The sequence below is a fragment of the Hyperoodon ampullatus genome (genome assembly GCF_949752795.1).
Source record: "Hyperoodon ampullatus genome assembly, chromosome: 3".
Taxonomy (NCBI): Eukaryota; Metazoa; Chordata; class Mammalia; order Artiodactyla; family Ziphiidae; genus Hyperoodon; species Hyperoodon ampullatus.
This window is the reverse complement of record NC_136916.1, coordinates 53928864-53945587: the sequence shown is the minus strand read 5'-3', so window position 1 is coordinate 53945587 and position 16724 is coordinate 53928864. Positions and strand designations below refer to the sequence as shown.

Here is a 16724-nt window from a genome sequence, read left to right as displayed (position 1 = left end):
GGGCTCTAGAGTGCAGGCTCAGTAGTTGTGGCGCACGGGCCTAGTTGCTCCGTGGCATGTGGGATCTTCCTGGACCAGGGCACGAACCTGTGTCCCCTGTATTGTCAGGTGGATTCTTAACCACTGTGGCACCAGGGAAGCCCAGGTTTTCTTTTATAACACATTATCACTTGTTACTTTTCAGTGAGCACTTTAAAAAACTGGGTATAAACATAAAGTGAATAAAAACTCTTATGGCTCCATTTGTTCAATTGCTTGTACACTATAGCCTAGACTTTATACCTGAGTAGTGGAAACATTTTGTAGTGCTTGGTATGAATGACTATAACTTTAGCGAAGGTGTTTTAAAAGAACCTATTATTATGAACATTGCACAGGAGGATAATCCCTGATAAATTTGACATACTGCAAAGGATGTTACTTCAGTTTGCTTTTAAATTGAATATTAGCCTTCTTGAAATGGAGTCGTTTGATTTTAAGTCATAGCAGTTTTCAGAATAGCAAGCAATCCCTTGGAACAGATGATCTCTCAAGAACCTAGTGTGGAAAATTTTGTGTGTAATACAGACTATCATTTTAAGATTCTCTGTTGATTTTCTTAAAATCTTACATGCTTATATTCACTTTTTCACCTGTAAAATAGGTAAGTCTGAACTTAATTTTTTACCTAAGCATCCAGAAATGACTGGAAAACCAAGCTGTAAAATTTTTGTCTTCAGATAGGAGTTTTAAAAAGGAATTAAGAACAGATAAAGTTAACTTGGGGCTTAATATTTTCCAAGGATGTTTTTTGTTTGTTTGGTTTTGTTTTTAAGTAGCATGGTAAATCTGTCAAATTAACAGAGTCTAGCAGACATTCTGGGAGTAGACAGTAAACCTCCCATCCCCATTTGGAATCTACTGAATGTATTTCATTTTTAAAGTATAGAACTGGTGTGTTAACATGGAATTAAAGAAAGCAGCTGACTAGTTTTCATCATCTAATGCTGTGATTTGGGTTTTCAATTGCACATACTCATCTCTGTCCAAATATTGTTTCATTTCTTACCCACCTAAATATACATGTATTCACAGTATCTGATGGCTTCAAATACCACATATATACATATTGACTAGTTCACTCAATATCTCTACTAGGGTGTCTAATACATAGTATTCAGAACCAGACTCCTGATTACAGATACCTATCCTCCCAAAGGGCTGTCCTTGTGATCTTCTTCTCTCAGTAAAAGCCAACTACATTCTAAATACATTATAGTCATCCTTGTCTGCTCTCATGTTCATCTGATCCATCAACAGATTTCTTCAACTCTACTTTCAGAATACATATGGAGTCTGACCACTTCTTACTAACCCCACTGCTACTACTTCGGTCTGAGCACCATCATTTCTTACCTGAATTACTGTAATAATTACTTCTGCTGTTGCTGTTCCTTAGTAAATTCTGCACTCAGCAGTTAGAGTGAGCCTTTTAAAACACAGATCACATCATCCCATACCTCTGTTCACAGTTTCTAATGGTCCTTCCCATTTCCCTCAGTGTAAAACCTAGAGGACTTGCAATGGCCTGCAAGGCCCTATGTGATCTGGACCCCAGACAGCTTTCTAATGTCTCCTACCACTCTCGTGCATGCACATTTTGCTCTAGCTGCTCTGGCCTCCTTGAACTCAGGCAGGGCCTCTACATAGTATTTTTGAAAAGACACTGTTTGTGTGGCTTCTTCCCCTACCTCATCTAGATCTCTCTGCTCGATTGTAGCCTTATCGGAGACCTTCCCAAACCAGTCTATAAAAAATAGTAAACCCACACAGTACAGTATTCCCTGTTCTCCTCACCCTGCTTTATTTTTCTCCATAGCATTTATCTGTCATATTAATGTTTTTATTTATTGTCTCCTCATACCCCTCCCCCACCACAGCTAGAATGTAAGCTCTGTGAGATCTGGGACTTAGTTTTGTTCACTGCTGTATTCCTAGCACAGTATGCGGGATCTAGTAGGTGCATTTGTTAAATAACTGCTTAGGAAAATGATAAAATTCAGGTGTTAGATTACTAAAGCTATTAAAATTACCTCTGAACTGTTTTCTGTGAAATGTCAGTGTATCATTTTTATTTTCAGATTGGGACAGTGCAACTTTAAGTAATGAGTCACTCTTGGACACTGTGTCTAGATTTGTTCTTGCAGCTCTTCTGAAACACACAAATTTACTCAGTCAAGCATGTGGAGAAAGCCGGCAAGTAACTTAAAACTATCCTCAGACAAATCATTTGCTCTCATGATGTCAGAAATTAAGTAACTTTTCTATTTTGGTTCTTTATTTAGATATCAACCTGGTAAAAGCTTATCAGAAGTGTACCGTTGTGTGTACAAAGTTCGAAGTCGTTTACTTGCTTGCAAGAACCTTGAACTTATTCAGACCAGGTCATCATCAAGAGACAGATGGGTAAAGTTGGAAATCAGTTAATTTCTATGTTTTTCTGCAAGCTGTGAGAGATAGCTCCATATTGGTGTATGTGAGGAGAAAAAAATGTGGCTTAGTTATTGCAGATGTTCAATAAATATTGAATAGTTCTTTTTCTAGTGAAAAAAATTGGATGAGTAGAGGATTGGGGGTTTATTTAACCACCCATTTATCAAGTGTGATATGGCTGCTAAGGAAGTTTATATATTTTTAGGCCATATAGGTAATAACAACAAATTGAATTATCCAAATCATATGAAATGTTATTCCTTTGTTTCACGCTTATCAGATCACGTTTGAATTATCCTATTTGATTTGGGGTGCCATAACTTATGAGGGATATTAGCAAACTTAGATTGGTTAAAGGTCTGAAAATCATCTTATACAAGAACTGGAAAGTGTCAAAAATGTTCAGCTTAGAGAATGAAAGCAAAGGGGAGTCGCATGATAGGTGCCTTAACGATATTTAAAGGGCTTCCATGTAGGAGAGGAAATAAATGTGTTCCCTGTTGTTCCAGAGGGCACAGGTAGGACCAAAGGGTAACAACTGAATGGAGAATCATTGTTAGCTGAATGTAAGGAAAAGAGCCTTCTAATGATTGGAGTTGCCCACCGCTGGAGGTAAAGATTGAAAACTTTTATTAAGGATGTTCCAGAAGTAATTCTTGCAACAAAAATGAGATGATTTCGAAAGTGCTTGGTAATCCTGATAGCACGATCCTATAATTATGAGTATAGCCTGATACCTCACCTTCAAAAGTGCTTACTTTGAAACATCATATGTTAGATGCTTTGCACTCCATTAGTTAGATCTTAGATTTTAAAAACCAAACTTTATCTCTACATTTGTATTATAGTATTCTTTTGGCATGCACTGATTTAATATTTGTGGATCCAACTATTTGTTAGTGACCTTGAAAGCCCATGAAATATACTAATTAGCCATTTTGTTGAGTCTCAAATTTGAAACTTACATATTGTGGAGATACATGACTTATGTATTTTGTGAGTCTGACTGACTGCTCAGTATCCCCATCCAATCATGAATCACAAAATAACTTTTATTGTACATCTGAGGATATCATTAAAAAATTTCACTTGTGCTTTATACTGAAATATGTGAGGTGTTTGTGACTCTCTTCACCCCTGTTGTAAGGACTCTTTTCTTTAGATGACTGCTAGGTAGCATAACCACCATGGGAAATAAAATTAACATTGTCCTTACCAGATTTCTAATTTTTGGTTTCCTCAGGGACAAACAAAGTAAAGAAAATAATTAAAAACAATACTGTTTGTAGAATTGAAATTTGCTAAGAGAGTAGAACTTAAAGTTTTTCACCAAAAAAAAAGGTTAAAAAATACTGTTTTGTTTTAAATTAGCATTATTAAACATTTATACAGAGTAACAATAACATACACAGCTTGAGGGAGACTGAATGGAATCACATTTCATGTTCTTTACCTTTTATGCTTGGTGTCATACTCAACTCATTTTAAGTTAGCAGTTTACAGCAGAACAGCAATATATATGAGTCAATTTGCAGCATGACATTTTAATCAAAATATTGAGGAAGAGAGCATAGTTAGATGTTTCTGTGTATTTTGTGTACTTACATTCTTTCTAATCTTTTCAGATTTATCCAGTATATCTTTTGTTTTTGTGGTAACATTCATGTGTTATTACTGCTATTAGCCTTATTTTCCATGATAAAAAAGTCAAGGTTTTAATGATATTTTTCAAAATTAAAAAAATATATATTCAGCGGTAGCTCTGATCATTTCTTTAAGATCTCGGAAAACCAAGACTCTGCAGATGTTGATCCTCAGGAGCATTCATTTACCCGGACCATTGATGAAGAAGCTGAAATGGAAGAACAGGCTGAGCGAGATAGGGAAGAGGGACATCCAGAGCCGGGGGATGAGGAGGAAGAACGGGAACACGAAGTGATGACAGCGGGCAGTGAGTATATCCGTCCTGCTTTACAGATACACACTGTGGCATTCTTTTTGGTAGGGAAACTGACTGTAGAAGGGAGAGGCAAAAACATTTCCTTACAGTTTTTCTAAAGAGATGTGATATTCTCCTGATGATCTGATTAGCTACATTTCAGTACTTAAAACTGCTGGTTCCATTCTAAAGCTGTTGGATTGCATGTTTTGGGCTTAAAAGCTCTGGAAGCAGGCTTTTGGAAACAGTACCTGTTCCACTGAGTCTCATTCATGAAGTGATGCCCATGAGTCATTGGATAGGGACATTCAAAGCATGTTCTCTGGAGGGTACCAAGTTGTCCATTCGCCTGGCTGGCCTCTGGGTGGTGAGGAAGACAGCCCCTTTCTAAGCCTATTAGGAGAGCCCAATTATTTTCCATATGTAGAACTTTTTAAATTATAAATTCCCCCACTGACTGCACTGCTGTTTTCAGTAGAGAGCAAGAATATACATGAGAATATTATTGGCTGGTGAATGACATTTTTATACTTTTTTATTACAAGGCTACAGTTAGTTTTAAAATGTAATCATTTAGATGTTTAAAGAGAAATATGGAAGCTTTGAAACATTTGTTATCTTTTGAGTGATCTGGCTGTTTCAAGTTAAAGTGTATATTTACTTTTGTAGCCTAAAACATTTTGGCCATCTATGCATTTGGTATTGAGATTGTATATATATTTCAATCAATTTGACACTTACTTTATTATCAATTTATCTGTGTTGTGCATACTTCTAAAAATGATTTTGAGGTGACTCAAAACAAGGCCAAAACCCATTAAAACAAGAGGAGAAATATAAGGTCCAAATGGAGAAGAGGGGATTGGAGATGAGGAGGTGGAGAATAGTTTTATATATATATATTTAAATATATATATATATATATATATATATAAAACGTGTGTGTGTGTATATATATATATATATATATATCTTTTTTTTTTTTTTTTTTTTTTTTTTTTTTTGCTGTGCTGCATGGCTTGCAGGATCTTAGCTCCCCAACCAGGGATTGAACCTGGGCCCCAGCAGTGAGAGCGCTGAGTCCTAACCACGGGACTGCCAGGGAATTCCCAGAGAATAATTATATTTTAAAACCTAGGCTGAGGGAACATTTACAGATCAACTTAAGACTTAGTTTAGAAATTCCTAAAAGCAAACACCAAAGGGGAAAGCACAGTAACAAAAGATAACCCTCAATTATATTAAAAGAAAGCATAATAGTTACCCAGGGAGTAATAATTTTTATACTAGCTGCCATTTTTGAGCATCAGTTATATGCTGGGCACTGGGTCAAATGCTTCACATAGATTAACTCATAATCCTCTCCATCTTAGATGATTTCTAGTATTACCCTGTTCTAAAGATGGACAAACTGAGGTTTAAGGAGGCAAAATTATGTGCCTAGGGCCACTGTTCGTAGCAGCTGGAATTAGAACCAGGTCTGCCCCAAATTCCAGTAACCATTCTCTTAATTACTTTAACTGATTTCCAGCTCTAGACTCTTAGTTCGTTGCTTTGATTTTCTTAGAAATAAGGGACTTTCAACAGCATAATGAATATATTCTCATAATAATACTTTGAAATATACATATGCATTTTTAAAGTTTGTACTTCCATATTAACAGACAAATCTAGTATTTTACTAACTTTTTTGCCTGGGTTCCCCATTAAAAATACCATCTTCACTCAAATTTGAGTAAAATATTCTTTTCCTATTGTGAAATACCTATCACTGCATCAGAACCTTGTTAAACCCACTTTTTACACTTGTGAATTGGGAAGAGCTGGCATAAGATGGACATTCCTGGTGATACTATTTGACTCTGGGGGCAGTCTTGGCCATATTATTATAACCAGATTCTGTTTCAGCAAAGACCTTTAATGGTTGTGCTTATGTAATATGTTTAAAATACAACAGAGTGTAGGTATTAGGAATTATATGGACTTCGGAAGGGGAAAGGGGGCTCTTCATTGTAACTAATGCAACTTAACTTCTGTCTGTTTCTTTTGTAACCTGACAATTTCAAACCAAGGTTGTGAACATTTCAGAAATAGGGAGTTATTTTTATCTAACCCAGTGATTCTCAAACTTTAATGGCCTTCAAAATCAGCTGGAGGGCTTGTTAAAACGTACATTGCTGGCTCCATGCCTAGAGCTTCTGATTAGAAAGTCTGGGATGGGCCCAGTATTTTTCATTTCTAAGGAGTGCCAGATGATGTTGATGCTGCTCTTCTGGAACCACACTTTGCAAACCACTGATCAAACTCATAAGAGTAGAAATAGAATCAACCAAATCTAAATTCTGTAAAGGCATAAGTATTTCCTATTGTAATTTTTATAAAAAGTTTAATATTATACATGTATTTTTGATAAAATTTAACTTAGTTACTTAGTATTTAATGTCTAAAAAATGATTTTCCCTCTTTCAATAAGTTTTTGGTCCAAACTTTTTGACTGTTTTTATTGTTATTTTCTTTGCTCTTCTCTCCCCATGTGTTAAGACCTTGTTTTTGTGTTACATGTTACAGAAATCTTTCAGTGTTTCCTCTCAGCCCGTGAAGTAGCTCGTAGCCGAGATCGAGATAGAATGAACAGTGGGGCAGGGTCTGGGGCTCGAGCTGATGATCCACCTCCTCAGTCTCAGCAAGAGCGAAGGGTCAGCACAGACCTTCCTGAGGGTCAGGATGTATACACTGCTGCCTGCAACTCCGTGATCCATCGATGTGCCCTGTTAATATTAGGAGTAAGTCCTGTGATTGATGAGCTTCAGAAGCGAAGGGAAGAAGGACAGTTGCAGCAGCCTTCCACAAGTGCCTCTGAAGGGGGTGGACTTATGACCAGGTGGGACTGACTAGAAACTTAAAACATTTCTCTCCTCTCTTTGTTTCTTTATGCATTGAAATGGTTTATTCTCGCTTATTGTATTCTGAAATTAACACAGACATGGAGGAGGAAATACAGATTGACAAGGATGAATTTAATGTAAAGAGGGATACTAATTCAGCCTGGAGTATAAATTTATGATTAAATGAGGAGGCACAGTTTTTCACACATATAAACAACAGTGGTTTATCGGCATAATTCTGTAATTTAGTGGCCTGGAAGTTATTCTGATGTAATTGAGAAGGACTTTGTGCTTAGACCTGACTGAGAGCCAGGGTTTTCCATTGACAGACATAATTACTCCTAATTGTGTGTGTGTTTTATCTCTATGCTGCTAGTTCCATTCAATTTTATGTTCACTAACAGTCCCAAATCGAAAAACTTTTCTTTGTGCATGTGAGACAGGAGTGAAAGTCTTACTGCAGAGAGCCGGCTAATCCACGCAAGTCCAAATTATAGACTGATCAAATCGAGGAGTGAATCTGATTTGTCTCAGCCTGAATCAGATGAAGAGGGTTACGCACTGGTAGGTATACCTAGATTTAGTAAAGAAGGAATTTTGTATAGCTACCTAAGACTTTGGTTAGAGTAAGTAATATACGTTTGTTTTAGATATACAAAAACTTTTTTAAAGGAACTTTTCAGAGAAATGAGATAACTATATTGCATAGGTATTTATCATCTATATGTTAGTGACTCAGATATCTCTCTTTAGTTCTGACTTGTTCCTAAACTCCAAATTCACGTATTTGACTCCTTGATGGACGTTCTACCTGAACATCTCAGGTGACCACAATCTTAACCTATCCAAAAATAAACTCATTTTTCTCCTAAACCTCTTCTCTCACATTCCCTATCTTGGTAAGTGTTACTATTAACTACCCAGGCTGGAAACCTGGGTTCATCCTTGACTCTACTTTTTCTTAATTCCTGGTCCCTGCAACCTCCTCACTCCCCACAGTCCAATTAGTCAAACCTTGAAAATTTTACTCTTAATATCTTTGTACTATGTCCTGCCCATCCCTCTTGCCACTGCTCTGTCTCAGACTTTCCTTCTCTTTTGCCTGGCCTGGTACAAAAACCTCCAAACTGGTTGCCCCATCTCTTGTCTTATGCCCATCTTCAACATTTCACTAGAATAATATACCTGAAATACAAATCTGTTTATATCTCCTCTACTTAAAATCTTTCAGTAGCTCTCAGTTCCCTGTCAAAAAAGCCTCAGGACCTGAACTGCAGGTATTTAAGGTAAAAATCAAAGAAGTGCGATGCTGATTTATATAAGAAGTAGAAAGTAATATGTGCTATAGTGTGACGGGTAAAATAAATTACAGAATGAAAACTGTCTAATAGATAGCTTCTATTTGAATAGTTTTGGACTTAGAGTTGATAGCTCGATTTTCATTTTGGCTGATCCTCTGCCTTATATGTGAATCTGTATGTGCTACTTGACTTCCCTGGGCCTTAGTGTCCTATTGTATGATATGAGGATAGTAGTGCCTGTTGTGTAGGTGGTAATGTGTTAGACTTGGCTTCAGAACCTGATCCTACTGATGAATAGCTTTGAGACCTTGGTCATGTCACATGACAACTCAAATGGAAACTCTGGGTTTTTTGGACGGAATGATTGATAAGATTCATTTTTAGCTCTGAAATTCTTCTCTTATGAATTGAGAAACTGGATGTGAAAATATTTTTGAGAAGTATAGAGTGCTACATAAACATGAAGCTATTGTTTAAAAGAAACTTCTAAGCATGAAAGATTCCTCCTCTGAGGAAAGTTGAACAGTGTCTTCAAGCAAGTCTCATTGTATGTTTTTGTTTGTTCTTCCTCCATTTATTCTTCATTCCCGTTATTATCTCTGTGCTCCCAGTTCACGTTCCCAGTCTTGCCGTCTACTGAGATTCCTCTCTGTCCATTTATTTTTCCAAGTTCATCAGTCTCATTATCTAGTCTCCTAGCCCTGTGACAGTTTTATAACAGATCATGTCACTTCTCTCCTCAAAACCTCCAATGACTTTACTATTTCTCAGAGTAGAAGCCTAGGTCCCTGCAGGGGCCCATAAGACTCTACATATCCTGGCCTCACTCCTCTCTGATCTCCTCTGCTGCTACTCTCCTTCTTGATGACTCTCCTTCTGCCACACTGACCTCTTGGCTTTTCCATGAACATACCACACAACTTCTCCACAGGGCCTTTACATAGCTGTTTCTTCTGACTGGAATACTGTTGTCTGTAGGCAAATCCCCTTGCTTCACATCTTCGTTCTGATGTTACTTTTTCAGTGACACCTACCCTGACCACTCTATTTGAAATTCCAGTTTGCTCTCCTTTCCAGATATTCACTCTCTGTCTGCTTTGCTTGGCTCTTTCCCCCTCACCCGCTGGCACCTAACATTATTTATTTGCTATATTTATCAGTTTCTCTTAGCCTATGCTAGAATATAAGCTCCCTGAGGATAGAAGTTTTTGCTGTCTTATTCACTGCTGTATCCCAAATACCTATAGTGCCTGGCACACAGTAGGCAGTCATTAAATATTTTTTTAATGAATGAATGTCTGTCTAATCTATTTTGGTAAAATTTCTGTGCCTATTTGTTCTTTCCACTCTTCAGTTTAGGCCCTTGTTACTTTTGCCTGAACTGGTAGTTTTCAAATTGATCTCCCTACTTTTTCCGGTTCCTCTCCTTTGATACTGCTCCCAGAGGTAGAGCTCTTAAAAACGTACACAACGGACTTCCTTGGTGGTGCACTGGTTAAGAATCCGCCTGCCAATGCAGGGGACACGGGTTTGAGCCCTGGTCCGGGAAGATCCCACATGCCACGGAGCAACTAAGCCTGTGAGCCACAACTACTGAGCCCGTGTGCCATAACTACTGAAGCTGGTGAGCCTAGAGCCCATGCTCTGCAACAAGAGAAGCCACCACAATGAGAAGCCTGCACACCGCAATGAAGAGTAGTCCCTGCTCGCTGCAACTAGTGAAAGCCTGCGCGCAGCAACAAAGACCCAACACAGCCAAAAATAAAAGCAAATAAATAAATTAAAAAAAAAAAACAGACACAAACACAACAAGAACAACAACAGAACACCTGCTGGTCATGCTACCTTCTTATTAAAAAAAAAAAAACTCAGTGACTCTGCACTGCCTACCCAGAAATCAAAGATTCTGGAAAATGTTGCTTGCCTGCTTTTGAAGCCAGTTTTCCCCTGCGGTAATCTGCATTTTTGTCGTAGCATAGTAGTCCATCTGCCAGACTCCAAACATACCTTTTGAGCCTCTGCTCAAGCATCGTTTGCCTTAAATGTCCTTCTCCTGGGTTTTGTTGACGAAGTCCTGCCTCTCTCTTAAGGCCTGGTTAAAATGTCATCTCTTCCAGAAAACTTTCCTAAGATTACTCACAGTGACTCTGTCTGTTATTTACATGGCAGTTTGTTAGTATCTATAATAAACCACTAATGGTTTGTCTCATGTTGGACTTACTTATGTATTATTAGTATTTCTTTCCAGTAGACCTCTTAGAAGGTCTAGAGTTTTTTTAATGTCCCTCATGTCTCCTACATTGTGCTTTGCATATTGTAAATGATTGCTAATTCATTTCAACTGAAATGAAAGATAAAAGATGAGGATAAATGTAGTTAAAGTGGCATACTTTTTGGAAGCAAACAATGAAATCTGACTTAGTCACAATAGACTCTATTGATTTTGACCTGGGGCAAGACACTTAACCTTTCTGAGCTCCAGCATTTTTATCTTTGAAATGGGGAATACCACTACCTGTTATACTTGCCTCAGCTGGGTTGTTGTGAACAACAAGCTTAGTAATACAATTTAAAACATGTTGAAAGTTATGTTTTCAAAACATAATGGGAAGACAGATAAATGGAGGTGGGTTGAACCTAGATATAATTGCCACTGTCTAGGTTCTACAGAATTTTAAAAAGATTAAGAAACACATTTTTGGGAAAGATGGACTCTTAATCATCTTTTCTTATGGAATATTTAGAAAGATAGTGTCATAAAAGGTGGAAAAGTCAAGAACTAGAGAGAGCAGATTCTATTGTGGGTGAGGAGACTTGGGCTGAGCCTTCAGGCTGAGCCTCCTATAGACGAAGAGGAGCAAGCAGTGGGGGCAGTGTGGGATTTTCCAGCTGAAATATGTTACCCTTCTGTCTGAGGTTATTTAGGATTATCATTGATGTCTTTGATATCTAGTAGTACTTGTTTATCCTGAATTGTCAGTGAATGAAATGCTTTCTTAAAATAACTGAAGTTAACCAGCTTGATGCTAAATCGGAGTTTTAACCTTCTTTCGTAAAGAGTATTATGTGATATATTATCTACTCTGTGTTAGTGACCAGAGAAACCTAAGTCAACAGTTACACAGTTAAACCCAAGTTTAACTGTTTGATTGACACATGTCATACTTATCAGCATTTCTTACTACGCTCTCCTAATCTACCTCCCTCATTTCCCTACCGCCCTCTTTCACAAAGGATTTGATTTAGCATACAAAAATAAATACTGTTTATAAAAGTATAAGAGAACGAATTAGGGCTAAAAGAAACTGAGAGAGGAAAATAAAGCCCTGAGTAAGATTTGTACACCTCTACACATATCCTGTGATGTTCTGCCAGAGATCGGCCAGCAAATAGGAAAAACATGAGTCGCATGATTCACAGTGTGTAAAAGATAAAAACAAACCAGGTTTTCAAGAAAAACTCAGATATTTCTGGTTCTGAGACCTGAGATAAATTTCTTCCATGAGCCCTCATGGCAAAGGTACTGTGTAATAAAAATGTTATATTGCATGAGATGGCGTTGTCTTCAGGAACTGTTGTGACAACTGTTTGGTGTTTTCTCCAGCATCAAATGGCCTGGGAACATACTTATTTCTGGTGTGTGTGTGTATATATGTAAAACAAAATGTATTTATCCACAATGTGGGTACATATGCCTATATGTATTACCAGGAAAAAAATTTCTAAATGACATTTCCTAAATGGGTCTGTTTTGTCACTTCTGCAGCCTTTCTTCTTTGCCACCAACTTTTTTTATTGTGTGATAAAGTGCAATTGAAATTGCTGAGATCATAATGTCAAACCTGTGCATGAATCTAAGTCATGGGTTTGTATATGGTCATCTGTACATAGAGTAGATAGTTGTCACCAGTGCCTCCCCAACACACACACACATACACACACACACACACACTTCCTTTCTTCCCGAAAGCCTTCACTGTTTTATTAAGCTGACTGCAGTTTAACCATTTGAGATTTCTTTATTTTAAGAGGTTTTAAAAAACATTTTGAAGTTTAACCAATTGAGATTTCTTTAAGAGGTTTTAAAAAACATTTTGAAGTCTTTTAAAATACTACCAGAAAGCTTAGGACTGTGTTATTCTTCTGTTAGTGTGGATTCATCAGATTCTCTTCTTCTCTACACCTAGCCAAGGCTAATAGTTTTGAAAAGAATGGAAAGTGAGGATAGAACAAGTAGTGATTTTGCAAAATGGGACTTTGCTACAGGGGCTTTAGGCATCTAGAGGGTATTAATAAGAGATCATACTGTGTTAGGAAGATAAAAGACAAAGATTTCAAAGAAGGAAAAGGTGACAACAAAGAAAAAGTTCTGCTACTTTACACTGTTAATTAATGTGCATATTGACTTTGTGTTTTAATGTCTCAGAGTCATGTGCCTGAACTGTTTTCAGTGGGTTTTTAGAGACTTTTTGTTCTTAGCCTGACTTGACTGGTGAATAAGTAGCACATTGCTATAATTATACAGATTACTTTTTATTTTAGTACTCTATTAAATCTTAATCTTAAATAATTTTCACAATTGAATTTTATTATTTATTTTTAACTTAACAGAGTGGAAGACGAAATGTTGATTTGGACTTGGCATCATCTCATAGAAAGAGAGGTAAGTATTAAATATCTGGTTAAGTAGCTCTTTTTATATCTGATATATTTAGATCTGATTGTCATTGAAACATTATTGCAAAAAAGTTAGAAACATTTTATCAGAAAAGTTAAAAGGAAGATCATTTTCTTGAAAATATACACCCTTAAAAAAAGATCTGGGAATGTCTAGGAGTTAATAATCAGTTCTCTTTCTTATTTGTCATGTTTTGACCTTTTAAAAGTCCCATGGAACTCTGGAAGCAGTGCTTTACATTGTGGGGGGTTATGGACATAATTTGCCATGCTTTAGCTCAATGGTATAGTTGCTATAGTTTAAATGGTGTTACAGGGAGAACTCTTTACCCCATTCACCTTTCATACACACATACACACTTTCAAACTGAAAGTTTCTAGTTTTTTTCCTCTTTGCCTTTCAAGATATAAAGCATATAAGAGATGAACAGATGATTTCTAAAAATAAAATTTTCCCATGAGGAGCAATTTTAGAGTTCATCAAGAGTTAAGCTCATTTGCTAAAAGCTGTATCTTAATGTATAATATAGTTAACTCTTGTTTATATGTACAAGTAGATGGAAAGAACAGCAGCTTTAGATAATACAAATCCAAGGTAACTAAAAACTCTCCAAGTATTATTCTCTATTAATTGGCACTTTTTTTTTTTTTTTTGCGGTACGCGAGCCTCTCACTGTTGTGGCCTCCCCCGCCGCGGAGCACAGGCTCCGGACACGCAGGCTCAGCGGCCATGACTCACGGGCCCAGCCGCTCCGCGGCATGTGGGATCCTCCCGGACCGGGGCACGAACCCGTGTCCCCTGCATCGGCAGGCGGACTCTCAATCACTGCGCCACCAGGGGAGCCCCCAAATTGGCACTTTTATTAACCCATTTTTTCTGTGGTTGTGAAAACTTGAAATGTTAAAAGTTGCCACTAGTGGAAGTTTTCTACAAGCCTGTAGGAAAACCGTTTTTTCCCATTATATTGTCTTTTATATTTCAGAATTGAACTCTTCTTTTGATAACTTCCTTGGCAGTTTGTTAGGTTCTCTACAGGAAAAAAAGTGAGAAGTAAGGGAAGATTGAGGAATGAGAGGAAGAAATGCACCCACAATTTTTTCATTTTTGTGTTTATAACTTAGAAGAAATGTTGGTATTTATAACTTAGAAGAAATGTTGGTATTTAGAATACTAAGAATGATTTTTGGACTAGAGCTGGTGCTTTCTTTATTGAAAAGTCTTTTAGTATTATAACGTATCAAGGTTCCAAAAAAATTATAGGGTATTTGTGATATCAAAGAAATTAAATGATGTTTAGTATAACATGCAATATGTATTTTATCATTTTCTAATTCTTTGAAAATTGGCAATTCATGTGCCATAATTAGCCAGAGTATCCTTTTCCTTAACCACTTGAGTTAGGAATTAAATTTTTGGAACACTTTTCCCTTCCTAATGTTGGTTAGCTCAGGCAAAGATAGTTGCTATAATTTCTATGTTATATTAATGAAAAGATGGCTCCAAACTTATTGAGTAGCATAAGGGATCCAGCCTGTCATTTTAAGAGTTTCCTACTGTACTAATTATGTTTATAAGTGATAGTCTGTTGACTAAAATTACTCTTTTCTCTAAGATCTTTATCATGCTTGTGGAAATATAAATTTGAGATTCAGTCTATGATAACTGTGTCAGCATGTGACAAAGTAATCTTTGGAATGAAACAAAAAGTGGTATTTTTAGCTTTGCATTAAGAATAACCTAGAAATCAAGTGTAAATTACTTAGGAGGAATTAATATGACACTTTAAAATAACTACTCTAGAGTTGCTACCTGTTCACAATTTTAAACAATTGCCCTATAAGTAGGTGTTGATTTCCTGTAGTTTTAGAGCTAAGTAGATACAACTGAATTAAGCCATTAATCCAGATTTGTTTATGGGTAAAACAACTTCTTCAAAAGCTCAGAGTAGTACCAAGACCTATTAACTTCTTGGAATCTAACTTTATTTTGTTGGAAACAGAAAGGCAAACAAACAGGACCTCATGGGAAAAGTTTGTTTTGTTTAAATTACCCATTTAGGAAGTTATAATAGGGAGGCAAACTAGTTATGCAAATTATCATGATATCGCCTAATGTGGTACCAATTTATTCTAGTAATCATTGCATCTTAATGTTCTCAGGCAAAAATTTTGCTGATAGCTTTGTTCCTAGGAATAAGTGACTAGAAAGTAGGAGTACTGTTCTAGGAAGAGCAGCAAAAATAGTTTTCAATCTCATGAATCCTAGTGTTTGTGGATTAAACAATGAAAATGTATACTTAATATCATGTATTTAATTATAATGGATTTCTTTCTTTAAAAGAAATTAACATTGAAAATACATTTGGGACATTATATTTTGAAAGAAATTTTTAAAAATCATGTATATTTAGAGACTACCCTCTGACCACAGTGGAATTTTTTGTTTTGTTTTGCTCTTAAATGATGATTAAAATAAACCACCCTATTGTTTCCTTATTTATTGTCAATATGGACCAGATGTCATAAGCCATAACATGCCTATCTTCAGTTGGTCAGATGAACCTACCAAGTCTGAGAACTTTTTGGAGCCATTCAGGTGTTCTGATTCTGACTTGAGCTATGAAGGACAAGCAGATGTCCAGCCAAGTGAGAATTCTTCTATGTGCTTATTTACCCCTTTCCAATATTTTGAAGAGGAAATGTGAACTTTTTTCCTCTCACTTTCCTATTTCATTTATTAGTCTAGTGGTCCTGAGTTATTAAAAATTTAGTAAGCGAAATTAGAGATAACAATGTTTAATTACATCTCATTTACTGAAACTAAATGGATGTATCAATGACAATTAATGGTTGTATACACATTTCAGCTGCTCTTAATATGCCTCCAAAGACTCCTCCTTGAGAGGGCCTAGTGCCTATAATTTCAGTATTTGACATTGGGGATACTGGAATTCATGCTGTTGAACGATGATTGCTTCTTTTCCCCTCACTCCAGTTAATGTGTCACAGTTGGTCCAAGCTCTTGGTCCAAGAAAGTGAATATGGTAGGAAAGAGTAGAGCAAAGTGAGCAAATAAATTGAGCTCAGCCAACTTTTTCCGCTCTTTAGAGGCATCAGAGCTAAATTCTAAATCCAAAAATGTCATCAGTTACTTTAAAAAGAGATGACAGGTGGTACATATTTCTGCTTAGCACCTCAGAAGTAATATGAAATTTATATTCATTAAACACTTAAAAACTGCTTACTATATGCCAGGTATTGGTCTAATCACTTCAAACATATTAACTTATTTAATTCTCATAATAGCCTGTCAAAATTCTTGACAAAACCTGTTAAACATGTTGGTATTTGGGTACTTTGATAAATACTTAAAAGATTTGCTGTAGTTGTGCAGAACTGAGCTCGTTCTTCACTGAAAGACAATATGTTTTTGCAGGTACTTTAGTTTTT

At 36.5% G+C, this 16724-nt stretch overlaps 1 protein-coding gene across 1 annotated transcript in view; it reads left to right on the top strand.

The window, feature by feature from the left end:
- The window catches only part of HERC1 (HECT and RLD domain containing E3 ubiquitin protein ligase family member 1), a gene marked incomplete at its 5' end in the record, with an annotated part of 168081 nt that overhangs the window by 47623 nt on the left and 103734 nt on the right, over positions 1–16724 (top strand). The window contains 6 exons of the mRNA XM_079700457.1: positions 2121–2235; positions 2325–2445; positions 4252–4423; positions 6980–7292; positions 7740–7860; positions 13209–13260. Of these exons, the coding sequence (XP_079556583.1) occupies positions 2121–2235; positions 2325–2445; positions 4252–4423; positions 6980–7292; positions 7740–7860; positions 13209–13260 (894 nt within the window). The remainder of the gene's footprint in view (positions 1–2120; positions 2236–2324; positions 2446–4251; positions 4424–6979; positions 7293–7739; positions 7861–13208; positions 13261–16724) is intronic.